At 38.4% G+C, this 19719-nt stretch overlaps 1 protein-coding gene across 1 annotated transcript in view; it reads right to left on the bottom strand.

The window, feature by feature from the left end:
• Positions 1 to 5647: 5647 nt before the first annotated feature.
• The window catches only part of Usp8 (Ubiquitin specific protease 8), a 159543-nt gene continuing 145471 nt past the window's right edge, over positions 5648 to 19719 (bottom strand). The window contains exons 13-16 of the mRNA XM_067156292.2: positions 19189 to 19293; positions 18183 to 18407; positions 9116 to 9249; positions 5648 to 6050 (exon numbers count right to left, since the gene is read on the bottom strand). Of these exons, the coding sequence (XP_067012393.2) occupies positions 5738 to 6050; positions 9116 to 9249; positions 18183 to 18407; positions 19189 to 19293 (777 nt within the window). The 3' untranslated portion in view covers positions 5648 to 5737. The remainder of the gene's footprint in view (positions 6051 to 9115; positions 9250 to 18182; positions 18408 to 19188; positions 19294 to 19719) is intronic.

Raw genomic sequence — 19719 nt, 5'->3', positions numbered from 1 at the left:
ATGGAAAATCATTTTCAGGACTGCCGACAGTGGGGTTCGAACCTACTATCTCCTGAATACTGGATACTGGCCGCACTTAAGCGACTGCAGCTATCGAGCTCGGTGTAGTAAAGTTTCATTACCATAACTGAACTGCGCTAACACAAGGCAACGAATGTCATCCTCGTCGATAGGAAAAACATTGCACAGCCCGTTCTTATTTCAAACGCTTCCACTGTGTAATTAAGAAAATCACTGAGGAAGTCCAGAACAAGGGGTGGACTAAGAATGGATATTTCCATATTTAAATAAAATCAAAATCAGGAGCCAGTGAGTAAAATTTGATTTGTATCAGAGAAAGTAACTGCTCTTTTCATATGTGGTTTTTAATTTTGTTATTTGCTTAACGTCGCACCGACACAGACAGGTCTTATAGCGACGTTCATATGTGTTAGTACATCAATGAGATCTTCGCTCACTCACTCGCTCACTCTTTCTCTTTCCTAATAGTAGCTGCCAACGTGAACAGCAATTATGAATTGATAAAAGTCCCTTTTTTTATATACCGTATTTCTCTGAATGCAGGACGACCCTGAAAGCAAGACGCCCCCCACTTTTTCCTTCAGAAAAATTAAATAAGGCTTAAAAAGTGCTTTGTGAAATCATAATTTTATTTATAAAAAATTTCAAATTTAATCTGAGAAATAATATAAGCACACACAATTATCATGTAAATCCTAATTATTTCCCTAATCATTTTCAATAGAGTTATCTTATATTGCCTTTGAAAGTTCACGGAATTGCTATTCACGAACCTACGTTCGCATCACATCTCACGTAATGGTCATTCTGACCTTGTGTTTTTCGTGCACAAACTTCACAATTTCATGTTGGACTTCTTTAAAGTGCCCTTTTTGCGGAGCTCTGAAAGCACTTTTTTGTACAGTACACATTTTTTAAGCTATCACTGGCTTCATGCTAACGCCGAACATTGGCTTTAGTTGTGCCGTATTTTCTCGCGGCTGCACAATTAATCTTCATTTCCGCATGTTGAATAACAATTAACTGAAGACTACCACCATAATATCAATGGAGAACCCGTTGAAAATTTGCTCGCAATACCTGTTCCACGTGTCTCTACAATGCGATCCATCGCGAAAATATTTCTGCTGTCTATACAACAATTAAGACGCATTTTAATTCTGCCACTGAGTAACTGCGGCCTTTCTAAGAATTCTAAGGGTCTTATCCTTGCTATTTCAATTCGAATGACGTTTTATGTATGAGTGGGGCTCTGAAGTACGGTATATTAGGTCGCCTTGCAATTAGCTCAAGAGAGTAGGCCATTCTGCGGATTTGAGCAACGTTTTTGTAGAGGCTAGTAGATTGTCATTCTATCCTCACTATTATCTGAGAATTAGTGACGTTACACAGAGGCAATGTACAATTGACTGCTGCGGCTAGCGATGCATAATAAAGACGTAGATGTTGAAGGTCAAATTTATTGTGCATGTGGGGGGGGGAAGGGAAACAGCTTGGTTACCGTGGTGTTCATTACTGTTCAGTCGCGAATGCAAGACGATCCGTGATTTTTCACACTAAATTCTGAGACATCGTCTCGGATTCGAAAAAATACGGTATTTTTTCCACTGTCCTTGAGATCTGACAATCTTGCAATTCTTACAACATACAGACTGGGAAGACTTGTACTAGATACAATGTAGAAATTAACAACGAATATGTTTCAATGAAATTTCACTACGTAGTGATAAAAATACTAATGGCGATAATAAGAACAATAGTATTAAAAAACAACAATAAAAACAAATATTTACATAAAGCTGTTCCATAAGGCTATGGGAAAGGTAGCCACTGAGAATTATGAGGGATGTGTGGTCACTGCTTAAACACTTGTTGGCTTGTCAATGAAGTGAGCTGCATTTCCTGCAAAACATCTTCCCAACTTACTTTAACACAGTGTCAATTACACGATGTAGTGATAAATCATATTTGATATTCTTTTAACACTACCACCCCTCTGGGTGAAATGCTGAGATAAATTTTGCTGGATGGTTGTCAAACATGCTATATACAAGGTGTATCCGTGATGATGTTACAAGGGATGATGGCGGATGGTAAATGCATCAACTTGAGATAAGGAACCACATTCCGGAAATATTTGAGTCAAAAGTTATTAATAATCCAAGCTGTTTAATGTCCGTCCATTCTTAACGGACGCCAGTCCTGTTTCGTGACCCTCTCGTTCACCCCACTTGATTTCTTCTTGTGGGGCCATGTGAAAAGCCTTGTGTAGGAGACACCTGCCGACACTGAAGAGGATCTTGGCAAGAATTCTCGCTGTCTGCGACGCTGTTCACACAACACCGGGGACATTCGAACGGGTACGACAGAACTTTGTGCGACAATGCCATGCTTACATTGACGCCAGGGGACGCCAATTCGAACATTTGTTGTAAATGGAGCAGCCTGTGAAACTTGTGTAGGTAAACGGGCTTAAATGAGTAGAATTTCACTTAACTTTTGACTCGATCATTTCCGGAATATGGTTTCTTATCTCAAATTGATCCATTTGCCGTCCTCCATCATCCATGAAAGTTTGTAACTTCATCACGGATACACCGTGTACAAGGTTGGCACAGATTTAGTATGACAGTTTAATAACTCACTAATAAATTATTAACTAATATATCAGTAATACTGATGGTTGGTAAAGATGATGAGTAACAATGTAAAAGGTATTTGATTTAGCCTGAAAATTAATTTCTCCAATGTACTGTATTTTTTGGACTATAAGACGCACCTGATATTTTGATGAAAATTTAAGGAATAATATAATTTCATTGTATTTTCAAAGAAAATTTTACAGAATAATTTAACTTGTATACAAACACAAATTACCAGTAGGTAGTGCAATACTGTCACTGTTACAAATCACAAGTAGGTATTGTCTTTCTGCTGTCCCATTACCACGTAATTTTGTATATTCCGTAACTTTTAACTCGAATGCTGAGTCGTAAAGAGACCTCTTCCGTTCAACTGACATTGTGTATGGTAAATTATCACTATCGGAACTTGCTACTGATTATAAAGTGAAAGATTTTCTTTCTAGCCTTCCTTGAAAGTTACCTACAACAGTATTTAAGGTTGCAGCTCTTTGTGTTTGCATGGTATGAAGGAATGAGTTGTGAGCCGTATAGATGGGAATTCCCTGGCAGCTCCCACATTCTTGTCAGACAAATGCAGGTATACCATAGTCGCTGTTCCTTAACTGCAGTAATAAAAGGGCTCAACTGCTGGGAGTATTGGAAGGAATATTTTGAGCATTGGTGAAGCATTGGTGTACAGTAGAACCTCGATAATTCAAAATCGGTTAATTCAAAATCAGTTAATTCAAAATCCTGCCTAATTCAAAGACGCTCTCATTCCCGGAAACACAAGGTACAGTTTTGCATATTATTTAAATCGTTTAATTCGAAATGCGGATAATTCATAATTCGAAGAATAATGTTGGTCCCATTACCGAAATTCAGACTTCTAAATCAAAACTGCCTTTACATTTAAAAAAAAAAAGTATCTTTCAGACTAATTTATATTAAAATTTCTCCGTGTCATGATAGAACGCGTCTTCCGGAACATGCTGGGGTAGCTTTCCGTACTTTCACTCACTTCAGTGCGTCTATAGTGGGCTTCAATATTTGCTAAGTTCAAGTAAAATCATAATATTCAGCGTTTTAAGGAACGCCACAATATCATGTAGCAGGAAGTGTGCCCACGAACACTAGCCATGCCAACAGTTGGCGAAAAACAGCGAGGCTCATATAATCAATTCGTACGCACCGAACAATACTGTCAACGCTGATGAAACTGCATTATTTTTTAATGCCGAGCCCAAATGGACTTCTGGTTTTGAAGGAGAGAAGTGCCAGCCCGGAAATTGTACAAGGGTGGTGGTCATTGCACTGTGTTGCAATGTACATGGAAGCGAGGGACTTCCTCCCCTTGTCATAGGAAAGTTCGATAAGCCACGATGTTTTAAGTGTGTCGGACACTTTCCGTGCAAGTACAAGGCATCTAAAAAATGCAAACAGTACAGTAATCCAAAAAATAAAGCATTTGCACAGGGGAGCCAGTTTCATTTGTCTTTGACTCAAACTCCTTCCAGAATTCTATGAACAAGGCAGGTATTATGCCACGAGCACCAACCATTAGGCTGTTAATCTGTACTTCCTTCCGCTTTTGTAGAATGGTATGGTGCGCACGTAAATGTTCAGCTATTCAAGGTGGACTTCAGTAGGCTGGCTGACATGGTGCTTGAATGGGATAGTCGTTATGTTGAAAGGCAATTATGGCAATTCGTCTTATACTGCGTGTCGTAGACAAATCATGATTGGATAGAATCTGATATTGTTCTTTCAAGAACGGAACGTCATTCTATTTTAATTAAGTTGTTTCTTTTTCTGGTATAATCCTGTTATCATAAGTTTTCTTTCTCAGATGATTTATAAATGTATTTACTCACAGACTGAACAGCCTAACAGTTATACACTCACTTAGTCAAAAGTGAAGCCAGACAGCTTCACATATCCCAAATGGAGAAGACAGTTTTCAATGATTCGCCTAGATCAAAGAAAGCTCGGCAGGTCAGGTCAAGTGTTTTGACGTCAATGGTGTTGCCCTCCATGAATCTCTACCTGAGGATTAACGGTGAACTGTTTGTATTATTTTGAAGTGAGATGTTTGATAGAAAATATCAGGTGAAAAACCCTGGACTTGTAGAGCTTCTATTGTGACACCACCACCTGACCAAGCCCCAGCAGACTATTTTCTATTCCTAAAACTGAAATTCACTCCAAAAGGAAGGACAATTTTAGGCAAGTGAAGAGATCAAACTAAAATCACAGTCAGAACGGTGCTTGATCCTGCTAATTGCCTACCAGCACTGCTTCCATAAGTGGAAATGTGGGAGCGTCGTATTAATAGAAGAGAAAAGCACTTTGAAGGAGACAAAGCTAACTTGGTTACAGGTAAGTCACCTAAAGAGTTATTTTCAAAGTTAGATTATTTTTCCAAACATGCCTCAATAAGTGCTGATTTGGCAGAAAGTACTTGGTACTCTGTTACAATATCAAATTCCAAGCACCTTGACAAAGTCTAGGCAACAACGAGGAAGAGACATCTTACCTAGAGGAAATATACAAAGTGCTGCTCATATTTAATTTGAACAGAGGTGAACATTTGTCTAAAATAATGTCCTGGAAGACTGAACAAATTTCTTCACAGAACTTACTACAAGCAATCACGAGGCAATGAAGACAAATGTGAGGCATCATTGTAAGGCTTGGAAAAAGTTCTGTGGTAACTGAGCAGTCTAAAAACTGAATTCTACTGAATGATATGGCAACATTGCTACTCATAGATTACCTGCAATGAGCACACACAACGCTTGTGAAATATACCACAACCAAAGCCACATTCAAGAAAATATTCTAAGTTCAGTAAGTACTGTTCTATATCAACTAAAGTTCCACTGTTTTTCTCAGATAACGTGTATCATTGCTTAAAACTTCTATAAGTAAAATATCTGCACAATACTTATTGATGGAACCATTGGTGTGTATCTATTCCTTTATAACAGGAAGCGTTTGAGTGCAACAGAACTAAAGGAGAAATATCAAATCTCCTTTGTACTGGAAGGACGATTTGTGCCAAGTAACAGTCTTAAGAGTCGTCAACACATTCAGCTGAAAATTGGTATTTTAGAGTTCACTGAGCTATAGAACAGGATGTAAGCCGCACCAGATCGTACGTCTGATGGCGATAACTCGCTCACCTCGTGGTCATCGAATTTGTACCACTTGTGGTAGAAGGAAGACTTGCAGTAAGCTGTGTAGTGACCACCTTCCATCGTACCATAGTGGTTTGACACACCATACAAGTTAAAGTTAGTGTACTTCTGGTCCCTATTCACTACGTACTTCTTCATCTCAAAATCATCCAAGGGAAAATCCACAAATGTCTGCCTCTTGCGACACCATCCTTCCACACAGAACCTGAAATTGAATAAAACATTTACAACAATGAAACAAAAGGACACAACAACTATTAAGAACCCATTCACCTTCAGACTACTAAGCGGGGTCAGCCCCAAAGCAAAGTTTGTAAGTGAAAACTTTTCTAACATTTCTAATCATCAGAGTTTAACAGTGAGTGGTGTGATGGATTGAAAATGGAGGCTAATGTGGCAGTTGTGCAAGTTGTAGCTGGCAGATCCCGAGACAAAAACCGTTGTAGGCACTGCCACAACGAGATCAGAACTCTTTCACACGTTTTGGGATACTGCCTGCATGAGGAGACTCTGCGGAACAGTAGACACCACTGAATCCATTCATTAACTACGACAGGACTTAACAACATTGGCTATACTATTCATGAGGAAGTCTAGGTCTGATGAAGGAAATAAATGCCCTATAGATATCCCTGCATATGAAGACACTGACGGATCTGGATTCATTAGTGACCCAACAATCAAATTTGAATCTCATGACAATAAACGTATAGATGTGGACGGAGAGAAAAAGAGAGTGTACATTCTCACCATCTCCTAATACCTTGAAAAATACAAACTCAAGAGGACTGAAGTTATCAGATTCATAGTTGGTGCAAGGGGATCCAGAAGATCTTACTTTAAAAGCAAGTGAACAGTGTTTGTGTTGTCAGTATTTAAAGTAGAACCACTGTACTGATTAAAATGCAGTCAACATATTATGGAAACGCGTGTGGTGCTATAAATTGTCAGCACGTAAAAGAACTCCCGTGGGACAGAATTACGGCACCCTGAGTTTCAGAAAACTGTAAATGTTGTTAGTGAGGCGTAACACAAATAACATTATTATTATTTTGCATATTGTAAAGACTATCACGACAACAACATTCACAGCCAGTTAGTTTGCTACTGTGATGCATAACAATACTTCCTCGTCAGCAATGTTTGGCTGTTGATACACTTTGAAATAAACTCTTGAATATCTCCATTATTACAGCTTATATGGTAAAAAGGTGTCAGATAAAAATGAAAATTATATTTTCTATACTTATCGTTATGTGCTAATAGCCGGGCTGAGTAGCAACTCAGATCATAGGATATAAACTTCATGGTTTTGATGCGTATTGAACTGTGATCACAATAATAATAGTTATTAAATTAATGTCATACGGTCCACCTTTTTCAATACTCCAGCATACTCCAGATGCTAAGAATTTAGAGCCTATTTATTTTTCAGATTTTACACTTATTTCATCCCAGATTTTAATGTTAATTGTGTGTTTGTACATTAGTTTTCATGTCAATTGTGTGTTTTTACATTTGTTTATTTCTTAGATGATTACATTAAGGCTGAAGGTGGCAGCCAAGGCCAAAACTAGTCCCTAGTTTAGTAATGTAATTCAATAATTATTATTGTGAGCACATCAGATGGTAGAGTGCTGGCCTTCTTAGCCCAACTTGGCAGGTTCAATCCTGCCTCATTCCGGTGGTGAAGGCGCTCAAATATGTAGTTAGTGGGATGTAAAACCAATAACATTAATATGTGCTAAGAATTTATATTTCTGAATATATTTCGAAGCTCATGAAATAATACAGTATCCGTGATCCGATATACAGTAAATACGAAGAAAAAGACAAAAATGTCAATCGGTCACTTGCTTTCTTGGCTTACGCTGCGTGAACTATCAACGATATACCCCAAGTATAACCAAGAAACCTCTACAAAAAAAGTCTGCAATGGTATATACTTATTTCCAACCGGTTGCCCTCTAGAAGCGATATTATGTTATAGTCCGTGGTAAAAAAAATAAACTCCTTAAGATTAAATAAATATTTCAATATTATCCTCAAACTCCTCATTGAAATAAATTGTTTGTCCACCTCTAGTATTTTATAAGGATTACAATAATCTTGTCAGAACATTATTTGCATGAATGGTTCAGAAGTTCCCCAAGTTCCCATACTGAAGTGGGAATCAATTCTTTGGATCTAACCAAGTTAATGTTTACGTTTATTTTTCAGAACCAAACTACAGAACACACAGTGTCAACTTCATATGACATTAAACTCCGCAGCATAATTTAACAGTTTTAGAAAACTAAAGATATACACAAGCTGGACAAATCGCCATAGGTATACAACAACGGAATCATCATTTTAACAGATTTTAAAATGAAATGCAACTTCATCATGTACCATATTTTATTTTATAGTCATCTGTGCAAGAGTTATAGTGTGTTTTTAAAGTTGTTTTAAAGTCATATTTCATATTCATCCATGCAGGTGTTATAGTGTGTTTAAAGTTGTTTTAAGGTTTTATTGTGTTTGCCCGATTTGACTTTGTGGCTGATGATGGCACATATTTGGTGCCGAAACTAGTACCTCATGTGAACGATATGTGATTCTTTCACGTTAATAAACATCTTTGTATTGAATAGGAGGAACCCTCTTAATTTCAAATATTGTAATCCCATTTCAATACGGATCATGAAATTTCTAAATATTAATCCTCTACCTCGCCGCTTGGAGCGCTGTAGTTGCCTCAGATGAAAAATATCATCAAAGCTTCCCGACTGTATATATTAGACTGTGCTAAAAGTCTCCTGGATAGAGCAGGTCGCTAGTGAACAGATATTGCAGAGCATGCACACTAAAAAAGACAGCTGTTGACAATCATCAAATACAGAAAAATTCCATATGTGAGGCATGTGTTACGTGGTGAAAGATATACAGTATTGCATCTCATTTTAAAAGGCAAAATTGAAGGACAGCGAGGAACAGGCAGAAAACAGAACGTCACGTCTCAAGAACATTGAAGACTGGACTGGAATAAGAACCACTGAACAACTCTCACGTAAGTCTTATGGCGACGAGGTGATAGGAAAGGGCTAAAAGTGACCATTGCCTTAATTAAACATTTTCCTGGTGTGAAAATGGGAAACCATGGAACATCATCCTCAGGGCTACCAACAGTGGGATTTGAGCCCACTATCTCCCGAATGCAAACTGCGTGACCCAAACCACGCGGCCACTTGCTCGGTATATAAACTACAAATAATATTTCAAACGTACCTCTTGAGATGTACAACTAGAATTGGAGGCAACTTGATGATGTCAAATTTCTTTACAGCATCTCTTGGCTCCTTGCAGGACGGACATTTCCAGCCAGAGATTCGCTCTCCTTGCAAGTACAGCTGTACACAGTCCTAAATTACAACATTCAAAATAGTTAGTTTACCTGAGAAGAAAAAGTACAATTTTCATTACTTATACAGAGTTAAGCTTTGAGATCCAAAGACGAGGATGGACAGCTACAGGCTAGAAATGATCAATTTTGGAACACAGATGGTATAACACTGAAGTCTTTTCTACTGTTTTCTGCAGAGTTAATGTATGCGGTTTGTTCGATGTTAACATATTGGGTAAACTTATGGAATCAGGCCATCTAAAGCTTTTCCAATGCCTTCATAAGGTACTGCAGAGTACCATCAAGACTCTTACTGTTCCAAACTTCTGCAATTTTACCAATTTAATCAGTCACTGAAGAGTCATAGCCATCAAGTTTCTCATCTGAACAAAGTCTTTGCAAAATGTAAATTTCCTGCAGTTTGATTCTTTCACATACCGGCAGCAAAAAGATACTGTGTGTCTGAATCTGCGCTGTGAAAGCATCAACTTAAACACATGAAATAGATCAAATATTCAATTAAAATTGAAATATACTTTTAACTCCTTTTCACTCTTTTGATGAATCAACCATCCGTGCATTCACAAGTGGTCGGACACTTCGATGGAAGGTTCCATCCTTGCACTTTCCCAGCTTAATCATGTTACCGTATTTCTTGTTATTAAAGAGTTCAAAGATTGGTGTAGGAGTTATATCACTGGAACAAAGATGGTGGAATCAGCTCATGTCGTTTTGACCACCATGGAATACTTATACAGGATATATCTGTGATGATGTGATGATGGAGGACAGAAAACGGATCAATTTGAGATAAGGAACCGTGGTCCGGAAACGTACGAGTCAAAGGTTATTAATAATCCAAGTTGTTTAACGTTCACCCTTCAACGGATGTAGTTTCAACACCACGGGTAGTCCATCTCTGAGCACCGTTTGTTCGCCTGATCTCACCCCACTTGATTTCTTCTTGTGGGGCCATGTGAAAGGCCTTGTGTATGAGACACCTGTCGAGACTGAAGAGTATCTCTTGGCAAGCATTCTCGCTGCCTGCGACGTTGTTCAAATGACACCGGAGATATTCGAATGGGTATGAAGGAACTTTGTGCGACAATGCCACGCTTGCATTGACGCAGGGGGACGCCAGTTCGAACACTGAGAGTTTGTAACATCATCACGGATATACAGTAATCTGTAGATTGCAAATGCGTGATGCTTTTGAAAACTGGTATACGAACATGTCCTGTGCTGATGATGAGAGTCTTCATATTAAAAATTTAAATGAGTGAATCCAAAGTGTTAGTGTAGCCTGCAGGAATAAAATGTATTCGATATAAATGATAAAATTTATATTGCACACTTTATAGACAGAACTAATATTTTGGAGAACTCTGAATTTTTGTGAAAAATTGAATAAATGTAATAATCTAAGTTATTCTTTCTCTTGCAGTAAAAGAGATGTAAAATACTGGAAATTATATTTTACATGGTTACTATGTTCATGTACTCGATACAACTAATATTAACGACAGAAAATTACATTTCCTCTTTAGTCCCCCTCAATACATTGCTATGCCACTGTATACTAATCAATGGCCCAAACAATTGAGGTCTAAGAAAACCAACCACACCTCTTTCCTCTCTCTCTTTTTTTCTTTTGCTATTTGTTTCATGTCACACCGACACAGACATGTCATATGGCGACGGTAGGAGAGACAAGGGCTAGGACTGGGAAGAAAGCGACTGTATCCTTAATTACTTTGCCTGGTGTGAAAATGAGAAATCATGTAAAACCATCTTAAGGGCTCTTGACAGTGGGGTTCGAACCAATTATCTCCTGAATGCAACCTCACAGCTATGTGACCATAACCGCATAGCCAACTTGCTTGGTGCAGAACTTCTTCCATCCTACCTCTGCCGACATACTTCTGGGACCTCAGAGAAAATAATGGGCTTATTTCCCATCTGAAATTATATCTAAAGAAATCTGTCCCATCACGGCAGCATTGAGTGTGTTGCACGTGGCCTTCACAAAGAATCTTCTCTTGAAAGTCTTCAGTCAAGTTTTTCCCTTCATATGGATGAAGTTATTCTAAATTTCATTTTTTTCACAATTTGCTTTCCATTGCACCGACACAGACAAGTCTCATGGTGACGATGGGATAGGAAAGGGGTAGGAGTGAGAAGGAAGGGACTGTGGCCTTAATTAAGGTACAACCCCAGCATTTGCCTGGTGTGAAAACCATCTTCAGGGCTGCCGACACTGGGGTTCAAACCCAGTATCTCCCAAATGCAAGCTGACAACTATGCAGCCGCTCCTTGGTATGTAGATGAGCGCTTCATGGTGTACCATATTCAGATTGAGTACTCTCAGAAACAGATTTGAATACAGTTGTATAGCTCTCAATCTTAAAAGTTCCCTGTAGCAATGTTACATACATTTCACAATGTCATCATCATCATCATTTCCCCTTATCTCCAGCTCCTGTCGGGTTGGGATATTTATGGCACTTTTCAATCTTCCTCTTTTCTTCCACCATTCCTCTTCCACGTTCTTGTGCCAGTCTAAATTTAGTCTTCTTATGCTGCTCTTCACTGATTCAATCCACCTTGTTCTAGGTCTTCCTCTTGCTCTCTTGCCCTCGCACTTTGCCTCCAGCATCTATTTTAGAATTCTATTCTCATCCTCTTTACATGTCCAAACCACCTTAGTTTATTCCTTTCAATTCTCTCATTTAGCATTCCTATCCCAACTTCCTTCCTAACATCTTCATTTCTCACTCTGTCTATCCAGGTTCGAACGACTATATATATGGTTGTCCGGCATTCTAAAGGTTAATATGAACATTCACTGTCATCGTCATCATTTTCATTTACCCTCGTCCAACTCCTGCCAGGTCGGGGTGAAGATGGCACTTCTCCGCCGTTGCCTCTCCTTCCACCACTCCTCTTTAGTAACTGTATTCCAGTCCAGTCTTCTATTTCTTATACTGTTCTTGACAGAGTCCATCCATCTTGCTCTGGGCCTCCCTCTTGCCCTCTTTCCTTCTATCTTAGCCTCCAACACCTGTTTTGGTATAGTAATAAGCGCTGTTCATTCAACGATATATCGTTGTCTGACATTCTAAAGGCCTCAACAAATCTGAACTTTTTTCCCATAACTTTAATAACATACGCTGACCTTAACTAATGTCGCGTTTTTGTGTTATAGAATGTACTTGATACATCGAATAAGGATTTTTGATCCATTAAAAATTACTTTGTTGTTATTTTTGTATGAAAATTTTCAAGGGTATTTTAGATATGATAGTAATGGTATACTAATAATTGACCAGCTATTAAGACTTATAAAAACTACTCTTCATGCAATAAAACAGAGAAAAATACCTTATTTTTTCCTCATATGTGAACTGGAATCTTCCCTTTGTAAAAACCAGTAATAATCGCTCATAATCAGAGGATCCCATCTTCCTTGATACCGTTGCTCCAGTGTAGCAATGTCTTGGTGAAATCGCACTCCCTGCTCATCACTTACAGTCCCAAGTTCTCAGGAAAGAAGTCCAAATGTGAATGTAAGAAGTGGATCTTCAGTGACATATGGCAGCGCATTTCTTTGTAGTTTCTTAGTAATGTCTCTATTAACTGGCGATAATTTTATTCCTTGTGATTCCCTAAAACTCCTTTGACAACAGATGCAAAAGATTTCCATGCTCATAATTCCGTAGGGTTGATATTTAATATTATGTTCACCAGGAATATAACCTTTTCTGATAGGCCAGTCCTTCACCACATAACGCTGTTTTGTTGCTCGACTGTCCCACAAACATAAATAACAACAAAAGTTAGTAAATCCTCCTCGTAATCCAAGCAACAAAGCTATTACTTTCAAATCACCACAAATTGCCCAGCGATGTTCATTATAATTTACTGCATTCAAAATTAGTGACAAGTTTTCGTAAGTTTCTTTCATCGTGACTGAATGAGCCACTGGAATGGAAGGTTTTGTATTGACATCGTGTAACAAAACTGCTTTTAAGCTTAGTTTTGATGAAACGATGAACAGTCTCCATTCTTCTGGATTGTACTCAATACCGGTATCTAATTCATCCGTCAGCCCGATCACATTTCTGCATGCACAAACAGAATTTTCCATTGCAAAATAAGTAGTCAGCTTATCATTTTGTTTTCCAAAAACTGAAATCTTTGTATCTCTTGCTAATAAGCTCCATTCTTGTAATCTAGAACCTAATAGTTCAGCATGTTGCTTGGAAAGACCTAAATCCCTAACTAGATCATTAAGTTCTGCATGTCTATCAGATGAGGTGTTTCATGGTGTTCGGGAATGTAGGTAGGATCAGTGGAAATTGACGTGTAGTCTGAGTATTCTGACCCCACTGGCGGAAGGGACAGGGGCAGGAAGTTCTGGACAATGTGGCAAGGGTCTTGTGGCTGATGGCAGATTACGATACACAATGTTACCTTTCGTTTTCCTTGAAAATCCATCTGTTTTGCTAATACAGAAGTAACAATCTTCCACACGACTGGTAGGCTGTCACCAAATCAATGGAACAGCAAAAGACATATTGTTATTTATCTCTCGTAACCACTCTGTTAACTTCACGTAACACGTTATACAACACAAGTGTGGTGCCCAATTTTTATCTTGATCACCTACTTTACAGCCAAAATACAAGTAATATGCTTTTTTTTACATCGTCTGTAATTGATCGATGTTGTGATTTCAAAGTTAATTCCCCACAAACATAGCATAAACTATTTGGAGAATTTTTACATGAACAACGATTGCGATCTATTTAACACTATTGCAGAATAACTAGTACTGCTCACAACACTTCCACAATCAGAATTAAACGCTTCTTTTCTCACAATACAACGACAAGCAACCATTTTTTCTTTCCATTAGTCAGTTATAGCCGGATGTGCCTAGCCTCCGTGCAGACGCATAATAAAGGTACTAAAAGAATAAACCACCGCGAAGGGTAACTCATTCAAACCACAAAAGAGAACGTATCTTTCAAACGGTACTTTAAAAGAATGGAAATTATATGTATTTGTGTAAAACATCTATCTTAAAGAACACAACTTCTTTCAAAGTGAGTAGTTTTAACACATTTTTATACGATTCACTAACTGAAAAATGAGTTCATAAAAAATGTGACGCGTAGGCAATTTTCCAAGGACATATTCATAATCAGGACATACAAATTACCTAAAAAACAATTATTCTTGTCCATGTTATGAAAATCATCTTGAGTAGTAAGGTTAATATGAATATTCATTGTATTCTACTAAGTTCAAACAATGGATATACTGAAGAGCACACAAGCTTGTTTCTGCTTGTATTTTGGATGCTCCATAAATGACTGTTGTTTAAGAAATGGGTTGGTATCAGCAAGGGCACGCAGCTGGAAAACTTTGCACCAGAATTAGCAGCACAGCTGAACAAAGGCCGAAAACTATTCAAGATGATGATTATTATGATGGCGAGCTCTCCCTGATGTGGTTTTATTAAAAACAACTTCAAATATTTTGTTCTGCATGTTTATTCTTTCATTCAAAAAATTTGGGTGAAAGGGTTAAAAACATCATAATAACAGGAATTAACTCATCAACTTTGAATGTACCTTATCTGATCCTCACAAAATAAAAACTATAAATTAACCTTACAAGAATTCCATTCCTATGAATTATTAAATCCAAATCCCTCCCACATTCACATTTGTAATATCACCATTTTATTGTATAAAAAATCAGAGACAATTAACAGCTTCTGAACAAACAAGACTGGGCGAGTTGGCCCTGCGGTGAGGGGCGCACAGCTGTGAGCTTGCATCCACGAGATAGTGGGGTCAAACCCCACTGTTGGCAGCCCTGAAGATGGTTTTCTGTGGTTTCCCATTTGCACACCAGGCAAATACTGGGGCTGTACCTCAATCAAGGCCACAGTCGCTTTCTTCCCATTCCTAGCTCTTTCCTATCCTAACACTGCCATAAGACCTATCTGTGTCAGTGTGACGTAAAAAAAGACAGAACTTGATGGCACTCAAACAGGACAATGAGTATTAAACGTCTGGCTGCTGCACTGAGTGATCCAACAGTGCTGTGGTAGAGTTAACTTGATTTGAACATTGCGCTCTCAAGCGTGGCCATCAAATGAACTCCATTTATTTGAAACGTATCTGTATACTGCTGTGGTATGTTGACTACCATTTCAAGTTCACAGTTTCTTTATTTATGTATAGACAGGGGGGGAATAAGTATGTTTTTTCCCTTCTGTTACCCAGACGTAAACATCGAACACACAGTCGTGCCTCATGGCATGCACGTGAAACAATATTTTGAGCAATAGTATGTTTCTGAAAGGGATCGATTCAAACACAGATTTGGATAACAGTGAAAGTGATTAGGGGGACGTTGGGGAAATTCTGAAAATTTATATTGGTTACAAAGTCCCATGGGGTAGGGACAGAAGAGAAGTAGCCGTGAAGTCGATGTGCCTTTCACACGGTCTCATGGTGAACATGTGATATGAGCCAAACTCAGGTATATCGAATACCATTTCAACTTAGGTTTGAAGAGAAGATGTCACTTTCCAGTATTTAAATTTATTGGCTAATCTATGCAATTAATACATATGTTTAGCTTAATATCTTGTGATCAATCTTAAGACAGTACATGTTTCGTTCCTTTTTCGAAACATCATCTTTCAGGACAAAAAAGGTGTACATTATGAAAACTGACACAAACAGATGATAAAAACATAGCCTAAAAATATTTAAGTTCAACACTGATGAAAACTGGATAAAAACACCTAAAAAAGGTTTGTAGTGATCACAGGTCCATGATGAATTACGTCTACAAGTGAGGCGTGTTTATTCAGTGTTATCTTCTTATTCGATTTGCTTCGAGGAAAAGAAATCTTGCTAATATTGTCATGTAGATTAGTAATGTATGGCGAATAACAAATTCAGTTCTGATATGTTTATCTATATGGACCAGCGGAAGTTCCTTGAAACCTTAGTTATGTTAGGCTTTGGTTGTAGTTTTATCTAAGACAGTAAATTGGCTGGGAGTCTCCCCGTAAGTCCTGTAGTGCTTGCTCCATGAATGCTGGCCGACAGCCATTTTTATGTCTTCATCTCCGTACAGGTCATCGGCCGCCTTTGCCCCCAGGGATTAACCTGGTACTCATTTTTGGTGGAGGCTGAGTGAACCTCAGGGCCATGTGCACACCAGAAGTGGAAATCTCGTTTCTTAAATTTTACGACTTCCTGACGGGGATTCGAACCCATAGACATAGGTATTAATTGCATAGATTAGCCAATAAATTTAAGTACAGTAAAACCTTGTTAAGACATTTCTGCAAGCGGCAAGGAAAGAGAAAGTGTTACGCGAGAAAATGTGCTACTGAATACATGAATAAAAACCATCCAACAGCGATATGGAAACACTAGATACGATTTTTCTGACATGAGGGCATTTTACGTTGTGTACCTGTGCGTACAGTGAAAACTATATGATACGAGAGTATTATAAGGTGTGAAAAACACCAAATCACCAAACAAATATGAAAACATTTTTACGCGGCCCATAAAAATATCAAAGTATTATTGCAGATCACACTCTTTCTAAAATAAATATTAGTAGAATCTTTTTGTTTCAGACCAGTGGGTTGTTAAACCTTATTTTATGGTCACACACTTAGATAAAAAAAACTGGAGATTATACTCGGCCATGTGCGTCCAAGACAGAAAGACTGGCCATCATCCGACAAAATATTGATGAACTTGAGCGATCATGTCGAAACTTGTAGGTGCAAGTTTCGATATTCACGCCACCTCAGAGCGCGACGTGGATGCCAGTCCACTTGCTGCCAGATTTTAATTTTGTCTTTATTAGTAAGGAATTTCACGACTTTTTCCATATTCATAATGAGGTTATCACAAGACAAATATCCACTATGGTGGTCAACTTCACACGATTATGCTAGACTATCACGCGACAAATATTCGCTACCCTTCGCTGTATCACTCAACACAAAATACATTTCTAACTTCTGAATGAAATGCAAAATACAAGCACAAACTGACTCGCTGTGTTATTCCGCAGTCTTACCGCCAAACGGGCAAGCAAAACTGAGCATGTCTGAGACTAACGGCTCGCTCCCCAAAGGTGCAACTTAACCAGTGAAGTTCAGAAATTCAAATAAAATAATGTTATTTGCTTTACGTCCTACTAACGACTTTTATGGTTTTCGGAGACGTCGAGGTGTCGGAATTTAGTCCCAGAGGAGTTCTTTTTCGTGCCAGTAAATATACTGACACGAGGCTGACGTATTTGAACACCTTCAAATACCACCGGACTGAGCCAGGATCGAACTTGTCAAGTTGGGGTCAGAAGGCCAGCGCCTCAACCGTCTGAGCCACGCATCCCGGCAGTTCAGAAATTCAAGGCCTTTTCCCGTTATCACGCAACTGCGGTGATGGCTCTTACTCGAGTTGGAAATCACATTCTTTTTACAAGGGATGACAAATAACATTTTCATGGCTATGAAAAATTTGACCATACTGAGTGGTAATGGCAAAAATTCGTGACACGATAAGCGAGATGATTTTTATGTAGATTTTATACAATGAGAATCGGGACTTCAAATTAACGATGTGTTATGCCGGAAAATGTATTAATGAAGAAGGCACTAACAAGGTTTCACTGTATTGGAAGGTGGAATTTTCTTTTCAAACCTAAGTTGAATTAACACCAATGCGGTATTCTATAATGATATTCAGAAATTGTACTAATTTGGCTTAAGGAACCCCAGATCTACGGTATTTTGAACATTTTATGAACAAGAACATTTTAATGAATGTTATGAGTGAAACCAACATACAGTATTTTATGAATGGACAATTGAGGATAATAGAGCAGTGGAAAGGTTACCTCCAAACTGCATCTGTTGGCATCACTAGGCAGTGGAAGAGTGAGGTTGGAGAAGGTTTCAAATGTCACAGATTCCTCATGACACTTGAGGCAGCACACTGTCGACTTCTGTTGACCGTAGAACAGCGCTACCACGACCGACGTGTTGTCCTGGTAGAACTTTTGCCACTGTCGCTCCCACTCGCTCTGGTCGTGGATCACCTCACGCTTAGGCATGTTATTCTCCTGTCCTCAACAGACATCAACGCAAGTTAATACAATTTTTAGAATCTGAATTCTGATTTGTCATGAAGTTGTGTAGTTTAATTATACCCAACTCAACATCTTTATAAGAAAGACTGTTAAATCCCAGGAGGGCAATTTTACACACACACATACATACATACATACATACATACATACATGCATGCATACATACATACATACAAACATCATCATTATAGACCGTTATGCCTTTCAATGTTCAGTCTGCAAGCCTCTGTGAATTTACTAATGTTGCCAGAATTCTCTATTTGCAACTAGTGCTGTGACCTCATTTAGTTCTATACCTCTTATCGTTAGAAACTGAGCCTAACCATCATCGTCTTGGTCTCCCTCTACTTCTCTTATCCTCCATAACAGAGTGCATTATTCTCCTAGGTAAACTATCCTCCTCCATTCGCCTTACATGACCCCACCACCGAAGGCGGTTTATGCATACAGCTTCATCCATCAAGTTCATTCCTAACTTAGCCTTTATCTCCTCATTCTGAGTACTCTCCTGCCATTGTACCCACCTGTTTGTACTAGCAATCATTCTAGCTACTATCATGTCTGCTAGTTCTAAGTTATGAATAAGATATCCTGAGTCCACCCAGATTTTGCTCCCGTAAAGCTAAATTGGTCTGAAAACAGACCGATATAAAGATAGTTTCGTCCGGGAGCCCTTCTTACAGAATACTGTTGATTGCAATTTCATGATTTTTTTCTTTTTTAAGCAGTCAGTACCTAAAATACAAATAATCACCTGTTTCAGATCTTCATGCAGCCAATCCATGAGAATGGTAAGGAACTCACTTGAATCCTGCTGTTGAGTTGTCTGGAACTGATTCCTATGTAGGCCCACAACATTCTGGAATACAATATTGAGATTTTTCTGAGGTTCTTACCAAAGAATATTATTTTCTTATAATAAGTAACAAGCATACTTACTTACTAGTAACATAAATTGGGCCACATCCTTAATTGAGCAAATAAAACAAGCCCTGAGTGCCCGAATGGCTGCTGCTTCTTCGCTGTTCCTTCAGTCTGATTACTATAATAGGATGTATGGTTTTATTATAGCAAAAACAAAAAATCCACAGTAGTAGCCCTTCAGACAAGCAACTCAATGCTGAAAACACACTTGGGCATATATGACCTACGAAGTTTAGGTAAATATAATAAAGAATGAAAATATATTCTTTATTTATTCCTGAAAATGACAATCCTCTTCTGAATCACTGTTATCCGGTCGATTCGATTAGCACTTTTTTTTTTTAACACTACGAGCGCTAAT

Source organism: Anabrus simplex, chromosome 12, assembly GCF_040414725.1.
Source record: "Anabrus simplex isolate iqAnaSimp1 chromosome 12, ASM4041472v1, whole genome shotgun sequence".
NCBI lineage: Eukaryota > Metazoa > Arthropoda > Insecta > Orthoptera > Tettigoniidae > Anabrus > Anabrus simplex.
The sequence above is the reverse complement of the archived record's forward strand: the minus strand, read 5'-3'. Positions and strand labels throughout refer to the sequence as shown.